This window comes from Rissa tridactyla, chromosome 4, assembly GCF_028500815.1.
Source record: "Rissa tridactyla isolate bRisTri1 chromosome 4, bRisTri1.patW.cur.20221130, whole genome shotgun sequence".
NCBI lineage: Eukaryota > Metazoa > Chordata > Aves > Charadriiformes > Laridae > Rissa > Rissa tridactyla.
Genome location: NC_071469.1, coordinates 29,454,075 through 29,468,483, shown reverse-complemented (window position 1 = coordinate 29,468,483; position 14,409 = coordinate 29,454,075). Strand labels below are relative to the sequence as shown.

The following is a 14,409-nucleotide window of genomic DNA, read 5'->3' as shown; positions in this document are numbered from 1 at the left end:
TCACAGGTGTTCCTGTGGGTGCCAAAAGCCTTCAATGCTTTTCCAGTGACGCAAGAGAAACATATGGGGAAAAGACAAAATAAGAAATTACGATGACTGCGGGACAGGGGTGAGAAAGCCCCTCACGTGCGTTTGCTTCCCAAGGCTTGACTGAGCTGCCCGGGAAGGCGTCGTTCCATGGAAATCAGACTTTCATTTATTGTCTGAGAGGGAAAGGAATTTTCCTATGTTTTATACGTTTCCTACAATAATCGCAGAGCGTGGCTGTAAATGTTGCTATAAATAGGGCACCCTTTTTAAACGAGACTGTGTGTGAAAGCCATCACGTCTGGGCTGTGCTGCCCCAGGGCACAGCCTGGTCAGGGCAAGGCAGTAAGTTCTCCCCAACGGGTCAAAACAAGGGATTTTCATCCCAAGTACTAACGCATTGCTGCCTGTGCCCACGGCACCTGGGTGATGCCTACGCTGATGCTGAAGAGCTTCACACAGTGAAAGGCCATCCTCCCTGCCCCATAAGCCAATGCACCCATACCCCAGAACAAGAAACGTATCTCCACACACATGGTCTAACGCTTGACGGGTGACTCCTTACCTGTCCATGGAGAGCCTCCCGAAAGCACCTCCCGAGCAGCCCCGGGGCTCTCTGCTGCTGCTGGCTGCTCTCTGTGGCAATGCTGTTGCCGTTCCCGTGTGCGTAGGTGTACCAGGGCACGGCAGCCAGCTGAGGCACCAGGACTGCCTCCACGCTGTTCTCCTCTGACACCTCCGTGTCACCCCGCACCCTGGACACCTGGTGAATCTGCACAGTGGCTTCTGGAGGGTGGTTGATGTGGACGTTCACCAGGGAAGGGTTTAGGGAAGCTGGAAGATGAGTTTATACCACAGTTGTGACAATCTGGCAACAATTTGGCACCTGAGGGGCATCTTGTCATCAACAAAGTCACAAGGGAGGAGAGGCAGACTGACCCCACCAGGAAATCTAGAGGAAGACTGCATCTAAGAGAAAATACTTCTCTGTCCCAAAACCAGGACAAACCTGCCAAAAACTTTCCCCAGCAACCTGAGCCCTTCAGGAAACTAAGGAAACCACTTTTCTAACAACCTGGCCCAAAAAGGCAAGCATAAGGAGGTAGTAGCCTCCTCAGGCCTGTTAATGAAGATCTGAGGAGCACTCAAGTAGAAGGACTCAGAAGTATGAGGGAAATGCAGGGTCTGGAGCCCCTGGCCACGCTCACCCAGATGGTTGGACAAGGGCAGGGTATAGGTGGACTGCCTCATGGAGCCACCGGCCGGGGTCTTTGGTGCTCTCCCTCCTTGCTTCTTTTCCAGAGAGGGAGCTGGCAGGTGGCAAAACTTCCCCGTGGAGTTGGAGGGGCACCAGCACTCGTCTCGGCCCACGCAGCGCCCTCCGTTCAGGCAGGGGATCTGGCAGAAGTCTGCAAGGCAAAGAGAGGTCTGCTTAGTGGAGAAACTGAGCCACTATCTCTAGCAAAGGGGTGGCTGGGGGAGGCCAGGCAACTGGATCTGGGCCAGCACTAGCCCCGTGGTGCCCAAAGAGCAGACCCAGCACCGGGCTGGGGTCAGCACTTGCGGCCTGGAGGCAGCCCAGGGTCCCTGCTGTGCACCACCATCCAGCAGGCAGCATGCAGAGAAGCCAGGGTCCTCCCTGAGCTCTGCTCAGGGTTGGAGTTATGGGTTGAAGACGATGAGCCCTTCCTTGGGCTCTGGGGCCACGGCCAGCCTGGGGCACCCATGACCTGTGAGGCAATCCGCCAGGGCCAAGGTGGTGTTGCTGGCACAACAGGATGCCTCGGAATGGTGCAGGAGCTACAAGAGCCACATGCGGCCAAGTCAGCACAATTCCTTCTCTTCCACATTGCCCCCTCCCCACTTGGCAGGGTTTTTACTCCCAGCCCAGAAGGGAGCTCAGTGGGGATGGGAGAGGCAGAAGGAAAGAACGGGCAGAGAGCCACATCCTCAGAGCCTGTCTCCCGGCCAGCCCTGGCCCTGCCAGCAGCTCAAGTGGGAGAAGCTTGGAGTGGGACAAAAGAATCGGGAGCAATTCGTCTGCACAAGCTCGGAAAAAGCATCCATAGATGAAACCGAAGTCATGTCATTTCTGGCCTCATCAAGATGCTTGGAGCAACCCAGAGCATTTCTCAGTGTGAGCGACACTCAGGGAAGGCACGGGATTTCCTGACAGATCATCCTGACTCATTTTAGCGTGAGATGAGACGCTGCTGCTGCACATCCCAGGATGGCTTGTTGGGTTCATCCCAGGGGATGAGCTCCCACCCTGCACCGCGTTCATTTGCTCAACCCCAGCAACCAGTTTTGGAGGGAGGAGACACATCTTTGGACTGGGATCTAGGCAGAAATTCCCATGAACCCTGTATCAGTTGGTGTCCACAACAGCCAGACTTTGTACTCTCTCACTGTTTGAAGAACTTGAGAGTTACAGAGGCTTTCAGAGGACAAGTCCCATCAGGTCCTGCAGGCTGCTCCCACCAATTAGCTCCAAGAGGATGTGCCCAACCCACAGCTGGGTATCCCAGTGACCTGACAAGCAATCCCAGCAGCTCTGAAAGGCGAGCAGAGGTTTCAGCAGCCCTGTTTATAGGAACAGCTTGCAACCTGCAGCCAGCTCTCCTGGCTGCCACGTGAGCGAAAGGAGAGAACAGGAGGAAATTAGGTGATGAAAGGCAGCCCCAAGACTGGATGCCAACAAAAGCAGTGAGCTGGCTCTGAGAAGGAGGGGGTGGCGAGGCTTGGCTGCAGGCCTGACTCAAACATACGCGTCCCCCCTACCTGGGGTGGGATGGAAACAGAAGTTGCTTGCCCAGGAAAGAGAGCAATGAGGCAAGGTCTGTCTTCCTCCCCCAGAGAGAGAGATGGAGTAAGCCCCAAAGATCCCAGGAGACATCTTCCAAGGCACTGGGAGAGGCCATCTCCTCCCATCCCTATAGCAGCCCAAGCCCTCAGTCTGTAGAGGCGGGAGAGGCAGGAGGAGAGTGGGAGAGCAGGCAAGAAGATGGGCTGGGGGCCTTGGGGTGCTCACAGATGCGGAAGCCAGACTTGGGATCGTGGTCGTGCCCCCCTTGGCTATAGAGAGTGGTGGTGTCTCCTTTCTCGCAGCTGTTGTAGCAGCGCCCGCTCCGGCATGTCTGTTTGCAGATGGTGGGTGTGAAGACGATTTTTATCTTCCTAATCTTCTCTGTCAGGTTGGCCCCTATGAAAGAAAAGGACAGTGTTAAGTAGAAACAGCATCTCCAGGCCAGGGGGCTGATAATCTGCAGCTCAAGCTCCAAAGCATTCTCAGAGCAAGGAGGGGTCTGTGTCTCTCCCCGGGGCAGTGTCTCTCCTTGCTCCTCACTCACGCCAGCCTGCTCTCTGCTCCAGCATCAGTAAGGGCTTGTCAACACATGAAAAATGGCCAGCAAGATGCTCTGCCTGGCCAGCTGTATGCCATAACTCCCTACTGACTCCAGTATAAAGAGTGTTTTTCTGCTTTAGACAATATTCCTTCTCAAGCCGTGTCAGTAGCCAGCAGACTGGCTGCCCTTAAACCACTAGAAGGCTTCCCACATGAATTGCCACACTGGTATTCATCAAAGACAGCATCAGGACTTGGAAAACCAATGTCTCCCTCCAAGCGCCCCCTGACCTCTTGCAGTTACCTGTGGTCCCCTCCTGGTCCCTCACCATCCTCACATTAGATACGGGAGGGTAAATGGCACTCAGAGCTCTTGGGGGCTCATGGAAAATGGACAACAGGCAGAACTATTGTGTAACCATGAACCAGCTGGTTTGACACCATAGCCCTCCATCCCTGCCCAGCGAGACAGCTGTTTCTGTGGGTGCCTCCCCTGGTGTGCTTACTCCCATTTCAATCCCCACTTTCAGATTACAGCTTCAATCAGGCTCGCAGCCGTACTCATATGGGCTGAGATGCCACATAGTGCCTCCTTGTGGAAGAAAGGCTTCAGGGGTAGCCAAGCTACAGAAGACAACTTGCATCTGTCCTAGCTGGGGAAGCTGCTGAGGCTCTGCTGCACGTCTCAGCAGTCTGGCCTGATCCCTGCTCATGTCAGAAGGCACCAAGAGGACAGCCAAAGAGAAGAACTAGACACTGGTTGCACAATCTGACCTTGAGAGCTGCTCAGACTGAGGAGGAAGTTGGGAGACACCATTCCTACAGACTGAGGTAATCCCCTTTCAGGGCAGCAGTGCTAGGGTGATGTTCAACACCTCTGTGAGGCATCTGTCACATCCCCCCTGGCTCCTCTCCCTTGCTGTCAGCATTTTGCTGCCCTGATTTGTCCTCCTTCGGTAGGGTCTTTTTCTCCATCAAGCCCAACAACACTCATGCTGACCTTCCCTTTCCATCCCACCCAGTGCCACAGTCCTGGGAGTCCTGGGTTTCTTGGGGATCCTCAGTCACACCCCAGGACACCCCAAGAAGCCCCAAAAGAGTGACAGCCCTGGAGGCCTTACCCCTTGCTGACAAGGTATGCTCCTGGGAAACGCTGTGTGGCCCAGAGCTGCTCTGCTCATGTCCATTCCCATTGGGGAGTGCATTCGAGGTGAGTTGGCCATTGCTGGCTGGGTAGCGCCGGACAGTCCGTGATGGCCCTGTGTGCTGGGGGGAGACAGGAGAGCCAATTCTGCTCTGAGTCCTGTGGAAGCAAAAAATGAATCAATACTTCTCACGAGTAACTGCGTTGACCCACAGTGCCCGTCCACCAGGATGCCCTGTGGCAACCTTCACTGCCCAGCTCCCTGAGCCACCACCTGGACACAGAGCTCTGCCTATCTGAGCAGGGTCCCACTCCTCACCTGCTTTCAGTCATCACGATGGCACCGTTTCACTCTAAGGACTGTGCCCAATGCCCTGAGCCTGGCAGGGAATAGTGTTCACCGAGATACCCTCCCTGTACCGTCACGTCAGGCTGCCCCAACAAAACTTGGCCCACGAGAGTCACAAACAAGAGAAAATGACCAAGAACTCCCTCCTGCAAATGCAGTTACAACGTTCTGCAGTAATTGCATTTATGGCTTTTGGTGTTTTCTGGGGACTAAGCATGGAGAAGCCACCCAGCTCACAAGGTCACACTTCTTACACTCCATGATAAAGCCATATAGACTGCTAGGCAGAGCTCTTCGCATTAAACTGACAGAACAGCACGTCTTGCTCTACTGCACTTGCTCCCATTCCTTCTTACTAACTGGCAGCACTAAGCCTCCAAGAGGGTGCTCTGTGCTTACCAGTAAATGTCTCCCTCACTCTCACCTGCACCACCTGCAAGGAAAAGGCTTTAGTACACCAGGGGACAAAATAGATTGGATGCCCATATGCCCCTGGAATTTCTTTGGAAGTCCATGCCTTGGATTCCTCTGCAACTGAACTTAAGTACTGACAGGTCTTCTGCATACCCTGTCCAACACCTCCATCTCTGACCAAATGGCTGGGGCAAACTAGCTCTGTCCTGCCAAAGTGCCCAGAGAGAGGTCCATCCCACTTTATGGTTGTCACCATTTTCCCTGTCATAGCACAGGGGAGGTGTATCTAAACCCAGCAGGACTGGATGATCCAACGAGAGTTGGCTGACAGCAGCTCTGGCTCACTGACATTGCTGGCTTAGATAGCTTGGAATAATGGTAAGATCTGGGGAGATGGAAAGGGAGCGAATGCTGCGCTGGTATTCCAACAGGTCAAGCGCAATACACAAGGTAACCATCAGCCAGAGAGCTCGAAATCAGCCCTGAACAACAGAATGGAAAAGATGATGAACAGGTCAATGAATTGGGAACTAAAGGAAAGGAATATAGAAGTGAGGTCAAGTCAACAGGTCTATGGAGAACTGCTCTTGTCAAAGGAGTCTGTTTTCATCATTCGCTAGAATTACGCACACGCACACCGACAGGCTGAGAGCCCATGCTATTCTGATAAAAAAAATAAACAGGGCAGTACGATGTCAATCAGGCACATGTGAAATGAATAACAAACTGGCTGTGTGACAGAACACAAGAAGCAGTTGTCGCTGGGGAGGGAATTAGATGGGTTCCAGGGTGATCAGTACGAGGCCTGGCACGATTCAAGGATTTCATCTGGAAATAAATATTTTTATTTCGAAATAAACATACGATCGACATTGATAATGTGTGCTGCTGACACAAAAATTTGCAATGTGGTGTATCGTGATGAGAACAGAGCAATCACAGAGAGCAGTTTGGATCACTGTGGAGGGCAAATCCATCCAAGCAATATGGGATTTTAATAGAGCCAAATGCAGAATTACACTTCTAGGAAGAAGGAATGCAGGCAGCAGCTGCAGATAGGAGACGATCCTGGAAACCAGCAATGCTGAAAAGATTTCGCGGGTAATGACAAGCAATTAAATATGAACTGTCAATTCAATGCCCTGACACCAGGGCAGTGAAACACTGCAGGAACAGGGAGGTATTTTTGCCTCCCTACACATCCTCACCACAGCGGGGAGTATGTATGCTAAAATATCACATCTAGTTCTCATGTGAAATATGTCACATCTTCTGAGGGATGTTGAAAAACTGGAGAGGATACAAGAAAAAACATGACAAAAGTAATTTGAGGGCTGGTGAAAAAGCCTTTCTGTAAGAAACCTAACGTATTCAATCTCTTCAGTTTAGCAAAAAGAAGATTAAGAGGTGCTCTGATTACAGGGCACAGGTTTGGCCACAGGAACAAAACGCCAGATGTGAAGAGCCTTGTAATTTAACCAAGACAGACAAACCATGAAACAACATCTGCAAACCGAAGCCAAATGATTCCCTAGTAGAAATCATGCCCACACGCAGCAGTATAGCTGTTTTCCTTCTGCAAAAAACACACCAGTAGTGGATTCCCCAACTCCCGATAACCATCGCTTCAGGAGAGGAACGTGTGCTGCTGGGAGATATCACTGGAACAGTGCCAATATAAATAAATAAAGATGCATAACCTGTGCTGCCGTGAAGGCAATTTTAGATTATCTATTGATCTATCGATCATTTCTGGTCTTGAGCTTAAGAATCCAAGAATGAACGATTTTAATGCTAGAGACAGAAGTCCCCTGTCCAGATACTCATTACCTAACTGTTTCTAACGCAGGAAAACCTGGAAAATGGGTGGCTGAGCTGCTGAGAGGAGGCATGAACAGGAGACCTGAGAAGAAGCGGCGCAGGTAATCTGTGCTGGAGTCTGGCTGCAGGCCATTCAGCGATGGAGATAGAGCGAATGGGACTGGTCAAAGAGCACAGATGGATAACAAAATTATCACCTGCTGATAAAAATATTTGTTGTCTTGCTAAAATCAAGATCTAAACTGAGATGAGGACAGCAAACAGTGCTTGTTTTTCAATAATCAGCCAAGGCCAACCAGAATAACTGCAGAGAACTGAACTTTATTCCAGTTCTACCTCAGTCCCTACCAGCCCCTTTCAGAAGCTCTCCTGAGATTCTGCAGAGTACCACCTACCCCTGACGGTTATGGGGGCCAGGCATGACCTGCCCACACATTTCTGAGCTACTCATCCAGCCCTGCTGCCAGCGAAGGAACTTCTGGTGCCTGTTACCTACTGCTTTGTTAACTGGTGTGCTGCTGCTGGTTTTGTTAGTGACAGAGGAAAAGCTGCATGGAGCTCTAAGGAGACTCCAAGCATAGTCCTATGGGTGAACATGGTTGGGTTTCCAAAGTCTTTTACTGCATAGACGGAAGCACCCCAAGGAAAAGAGGTGAGAGTTCCCCAGCTCAACAACGCTCAGTGTCCTAGTGCTGATCACTTGAGGGCAACTTGAGCCCTGAGTTTTGAAGAATTGCTGGGTGAAGGTGACGGGTGGCATAAGACAGGGAAATATCAGCTCTTGTGCTTGAAAAGACTCACATCACATCTATCCTTGAGGAAGGGAGTATGTTACACACAAGTGGCAGGGCTTGGCTGGGCGTTACCCATTGCCTGCCTGAAGGAATTCCACCCCTTGACTTTATGGACAACTCCTGTCATTCCCAGGATCATCAGATTTTGTAAAAAAACAAAAAACAAACAAACAAAAAAACCCCAAAAAACCAAAAAAACAACATATGAAGGGCTTTAAATAAAATAATCATTATCATTTCAGCTACAAAGAGAAGTGGAAATTATATGCGCTTACTGTGAGGGGCAGTGCCGACTTCACAAAGGAAAAACGGAGGAGGAACATTACTCCATCACTTGCAACACTTGAGGAAAAGCTGTGGGGATCCTGTTGGCAAAGCATTCCAGTGTGTGTCGCAGCAGGGGGAGGCAGATTTGCTTTGAATTAATTTGTTTATTTGGTTCTATTCTAGGCAGATGAGCTCTGGGATTTGTAGACTGAGTTGAGTAACACCATCCTTCCCTGGGCCACAGAAATCAATGGCAAAGGGTGTCTTTCCATCTCAGTTTGTCAGTCCCAATACATCCCCAAGTCACGCCAAGTGGCTGGATCATGGTCAGGGAATACAAAACACAGCTTCTCCCTTCCAAACCTTCAGAATCAGTCCATGCTGGGCAGACGGGGACTGGCTTGTTTGAAGGGTCTCAGGGAACGGACCTGAGCACACCACATCAGTACAGACCTAGCCAGAAACCATTAGCAACCCCTAACCATCTGGTGGATCTTAATGTATATGGCCAGAGCCTGTCCACTTCCCAGGAATCTGCATTGCCCTAAGTTCTCTCCCTGGTGTGGCTGTCCTAAGGGTAAGAGCAAGGATGGAAAACAGATGGGGCAGCTCCAGATCAGCAGAGCAGGCGGCTTGGGCTACCACTTTCCATGCCTCCACCAGTTGAGGGAAGAGGCATTGAAGAGGTTGAGAAGGCTGAGACCTCAAGGACTATGTTCTGGGACATTTAAAGTCCCAGGGCTTCACATTCATTCAGCCTCCCCCCATGCAGTATTACTCACTGCCACTCCTCCAGCCAGGCACTTGGCCAGCACAGATCTCTGCAAAGAGGCAGTGGTCTCTTCCTTTAGAGACAACCGCCTGCCAAGCAGCTGGTTTCCCTGCTCTTCATCCGTCAGAGCTGCTGACAGCTTTCTCTGTGTCAGGCACAGCCTGTGGGGCAGAAACAGCATGCAGACTCCTAGCACACCTCTCCTTCTGGGATGTCCTGGGACGCTCACCTCTGCGGCATGCAGCTATCAGCAGCAGCAGTCCAGGGGAAACACGGGTCTAGGAGGGAAGGTAGAGGGAGCAGCGTTCTCCTTCCAGGAGCATGGATGTGTGTGTTCCTGCTGATCTTTACCAGGCAGATGGCTGAAAGGTCACTGGCTGAGAGACCTCAGTCACCAGCACATGGAAAGTTACACTCCTATAAGTATTAGGTGCTAATCAAAATTAAAAGAGATTCAGGATGGGAGGGAGCTGTGCAGACAGAGTGACTCACATCTACAACAGGTCAAAACTACCCAACAAGTACTTGTAGCTGCCCCCTTCTGAGGTGTGGGTCGAGGACCTGAACTCCCCATAAGCCCCTGAGGACACATGCCAGTAGTCAGGAGAACCAAAGGAGACCTGGGCCCTTATGTTCTAGTGCTACAGATCCCTGCAGGATCCAAATGACACCTGTATGATATCCAGCAAGGGAACTGCACACCTACCACTGCACCTTTGCCTGTGTATAAACGCTTCATTTTAAACAGGTTTTGTTACTGGTTATACTCTGCTCTATATTTACTTAGAGACAGCAGGCTAGAGAAGGTACAAAAATGTTGTATTCCCCGCATAGGATGGCTCTCCTGCCCAGTCCCAGATGAACCTGTTCCCTGCCCAGAGGAGGTGAGTGGTATCTCTCACCCTGCTGGGGACAGTGAGCAGAAGACTGAGCTGACAGGCTCCTGGCAACCACACACATGATCATGAGAACTGCAGTTTTTTGAATCAATCACAGGTTTTTTTAAAAGCCTGCAATTTCAAGACTAGGTACACAGAATCACAATAACCAAGTCTAATAACCAATCACAGTAACAAAGTCTGATTTTCTGGCTAAGCAAAAGCCACAGGCAATCCAGGGGGTATCCAGCTGTGGCTTCTCCTAATGACCTAAGGCCAGGCATCCTCCTTGGGGCTGTAAGCAAAGGTGGCAAACTCTTCAAAGCACTTCCCTCTCCCCAGCAGCAACACCTCAGTCTTTCCTGGATATAGCTTCTATCGGCCACTCTTCATCCAACTGTTGACTTTGGCCAGATCGCTAGCGAGCTGGGAAATGGTGTTTTTTGCGTTTGCGTAAAGGAAATGCAGAGCCAAGTGCCACAGGAGTATTACTGGCTTTTCATCCAGCCTGCCTCGCCCTCTCCCCAGCCAAAGCCTGGCTGACCACAGCAGGGTGGATGGCCCAAGGCACTATGAAGACAGTGAATCCTGAACAGTGCGGTCAGCAGGGAGGGGTGTTAACCCCAGACAAGGCAAGGGCTGGCCAGATGAGAATCGGAAAGTCACTCTTCCAGCTGGAAACAAATTTTCACCCTGCTGAGCATCAGGGAGAGATGATAGAGACCATAGAACCCTAAGGAACAATTCCCAGGAGGGCAACAACAGAGTGGGACAGCACTGGCCAAAACAAAACTGAAGATAAGAAACCCTCAGAGAAGCAACCATCTTCCCAGAGTCCAGGAACCCCCACCCCAGGGTCCGAGCTCAACAAGCTCCATCTCTCCAGGTACAACCAGCCTGTTGCCTGGGAAGCGACTGCTGCCTCCAGCCACTGAGCCACTCCAGAGGCAGCGGGCTGCCCACGGGGCTGGGAGCAGTGTCCCATGGAGGGGAGCCGCTGCAGCATTGCTAAGTCCACCCCAGCTCCTCCAGCCTGCAGCCTGCGCACACAGATCCAAGGCGAGAAGGCTCAGCCAGGACGGGGGCTGAGTCATGCTCAGCCCCTGATAACCTGCCAGGACAACAGGCGGGTTCTCCCCTGGTTTTTAAACACCGAACAATATACTTGGTGTCTGTCTTGTCCGTCCGCCTGTCCCTTTGGCTAGATGCCCTCCCCGCTTGGGGCCACGGGGACCAAAATCAGTGATTCACTTCCCCCTTTGTAATGCTCGGCAGTTGCTGATTTTCCACTAAAGCATCGCAGAAGAATGGGCAGCCTCAACACCAGCGTCTGTGTCTACAGGGGGAGAGAGAAGCAGCCAGCCTTGGAAAGCAGCAAATTGACCGCAGACCAGAAACTTCCCCTTTCTTGGACTCCGAACAGGTTCCTCAGCAGGCAGACGGGATTCATGGCTCAGGCTCTGGGCCCTGGAGCACAGGGGAGACATTGCTTAGAGAGCACTCAAGTTTATTATCAATTAGCTCACAAACATGCTGACAAGGAAGACAGCTCTTTTAGGTCTCGGGGAGGAGGGGGGAAACCGCACCATACGAGGCACCTGACTTCAAGCCCACCCACATTATGTCCATAAATCCTGGCTCAGTTTATTATCCCCGCGAGCAGCAGAGATAGCTCTGAAACCTGCCCGCTTCAGGCTGCCCACTGTCCCTCCTGCGGCTGCCTGATACCCCCTGTGCAAGTGAGGGAGACACTGAAGCTCAAAGCCCCCTGCTCCCCAGGGTTTGGTGGAAGGCAAGGGAAGTTCTCCTGGCCAGGAGAAGCAGACACCAGCCTCCCTCAGGCAGGAGACCTTCCTGGCTGAGCCAAGCGGGACCTGTGTGCCATGAAGGCCACATGAATGACCATCTGGGTGCCTTTGTGCCTGATTCACAGTCACCTGCAGCCAGTTTTCATGACAGATGGCACACCAGACACAGGCACCTGGACTGTCACGGAGACGGCAAGGCGAGTGGCTTACCACAACAGGTCGCAGCTGCCAGGGTTTCCCCTTGCATGTTCACCTGCCACCACATAGTGCCACAGGCACAGCTCAGCGGGGAGAGAGAAGGGGGAGAGACCAGTCAGGTCATCAGGCAAGCAGGAAGGGTGTCACCCAAATCTTCCCTCCCCTGCAAGACCTCGAGACCTCCTGTGGGCAGAGGTGCCACTGACAACGCCCTTTGCCTTGGGCACAAAGAGCACTGCCGAAGCAGGGCTGCAGGGGCAGGAATGAGGGTCAGGCTCCCTGCCCCACACACACACTCAATACCGTTGGCATACGCCCAGTCCAACACCCAGATGCCACCACAATCCCTCACCGTGGCTAGCAAGGGGCTGTCACAGAGTCCTCATGGCTCTCATTTTGGGCTCTCTCCTGTGCCATCTTGCAGTGGTAACTCCAGATCCCTGACGTATGTCCCAGTGGCTGGTCGAGATTTCTCTGAATCTCTCACTACAAACGGCAGCAACAAACGTGCAGGTCCACGGGACGGCAAAGGCACCAGGTGTCTGCCTCATGTCCCTCCTCTGTCCCTCCAACCTCTGCCCCTCCACCACCACCACCCTGGCATCTTCCTTCCTCTGTCCCCCAAAGCGATCCCGGTGCTGTAGAGCCACCCGAGCTGGCTCCCAGCCCACCGTGTGGTGCATGAGAACAAAGAGGGAGAAAGAGATGGGCTGTGAATGCTATTTTTATCTGCTCAGGAGTTGCCAGACACCGCTTTAGTGATCCTCTATAAGCACATAGACAGCGAACAGGTTCTCTTTAACCAGTCTCTGGGGGTCTAATTTGCTCCTTAGCCAAAGTGGCTGCTCACACGTCTCCGCACGGCTCTCTGGTGACATTAAATGCCCTTCCCTTGCCACACGTGCCACCTGCCACTCTGCAAGTGCTCTTCTTTGCTCTCGTGTATTAGGGAGTGAGCAACTGACTCCCTGGAAGCAGTCCAGCTCTCCAAGCATGGGAACAGCACCTGCCTGGCCCAGCAAGGCTGCAGAAACATGCCCTGCACAAGGGCACGGCACTGGGCTGTCACCAGGAGCAGTAGATCAGGCTCCTGGTTGGATCCATCAGATCTTAGGGCTGACCCGTAAAGTGGCCAGAACCATGATCTCCAAGTGCCAGAGCTGAAGTGCAGGCCAATGCCTCCCAGAAAAATCAAAACACAGCCTGCAACCTCTCTGAGCTTCAAGGGGAGCCAGCAGAGGAACCAGGCCAGGCCACTTGATTACAAATGCCACTTCTGGGCCAAACCTTGCACACTCCGTAGACTAAAACAGGGATTTAGAGGGAGAGGGAGGCCAGGCGAGCTACCACCCCTCTGGCAGAGCTGCCCAAGCTGGCCTGCGGCTCATGTGGTGAGTGGCAAGTGAGATGGGCGGCTGTGCAGCCCTCCTCTCCGCAGCTTGGCTGCATGCTGCTTTGGGCTGAAGTGGTGAGAAAGCTGCTCCAGTTGGCTCCCCTGCCTGTGTGCAGGGGCTGGTGTTGGGCAGCACAATGAATGGGCACGGCACTGCTGCCAGAGGCAGTTGCGCAGCTGTTCTCACACCCTGGTGAAAAGACACCCACCCACAAGTGTCCTAATAGTCATCACATTAAGGTCTCCATCAATGCCACCATCTCACTGCAGACATCACCCCATGGCCACAGCTTTTGCACCTTTACAAAATCAGGCATAAGATGCTGGCACAGTTGGAGAGCTGGGTTGTCTGCCGCGCAACATGACCACCCCACAGAGGGTTCAAGCCACCACCACCAGCCACAGCAATGCCTCCACTGCCCCTCTCCTCCTCCTTGTGCCCCCCAGTATAGTGAGCAGCAGGGTCCTGCCTGGCAAGGGGAGGACCTGAATCTAGGGCAGAGGGACACAAGAGGACAATACATCAACCTGCCCTTGTGCCCACAAGCACACCAAGATCTCCAGCCTAAAGGGGCCTCTGTCTCCACAAGACACAACAGCTGTGAGCTGAGGACCAGCCTCCGTCTAATGAAACCTGCTGCAGAGGCGTTCGCCAGAGAAAAGGTCACCACCGGCCATAGGGAGGTCACTCATCTCCCCCACGTAGCAGGGAGAAAACAAGCACTCTGGAGTTTCATTTCCATCTTGTTGACTAGCAACACTCACCCCCTCCACCAGGCTGCCAACTTCAAAGCCCTGAAAAAACACTTTAGCTTATTCATCCTCACACCCACACGCACCCTGGGGAGTGGGGGGAGCCAGCTGCCTGCCCCCTGCTTTACATGGGACACGGAGAGGGCAAGCAAAGCCTCTCTCATCCCGGGCGTGTGAGTGGGGTGAAGAGCTTGCGGCTGCACACACACACACACAGAGGGCATGAGAGCAAGAAGGTGGAGAGGTGTGTGTAGTCCTCTCATCTGGAGAAAGGGAGGCCCTTCATCTACAGCAGGAGGTGCTGGGAAGTTTCCCACTCATCCTGGGAACACTGTGGATCTAAGACATATTTTAATCTGAAATAATAGTTGAACACCCAGCAGGATGCCTGGCCTTTGGTTCTACTAGCTCGATGTAGTCAGGTCTCCTCACAGCTCTTCATCCC

The 14,409-nt window shown here is 52.6% G+C and overlaps 1 protein-coding gene across 1 annotated transcript in view; it reads right to left on the bottom strand.

Moving 5' to 3' along the window:
- Window positions 1-14,409, bottom strand: part of LTBP2 (latent transforming growth factor beta binding protein 2) — a 73,986-nt gene that overhangs the window by 36,038 nt on the left and 23,539 nt on the right. The window contains exons 4-7 of the mRNA XM_054200915.1: window positions 4,495-4,676; window positions 3,059-3,229; window positions 1,236-1,436; window positions 593-861 (exon numbers count right to left, since the gene is read on the bottom strand). Of these exons, the coding sequence (XP_054056890.1) occupies window positions 593-861; window positions 1,236-1,436; window positions 3,059-3,229; window positions 4,495-4,676 (823 nt within the window). The remainder of the gene's footprint in view (window positions 1-592; window positions 862-1,235; window positions 1,437-3,058; window positions 3,230-4,494; window positions 4,677-14,409) is intronic.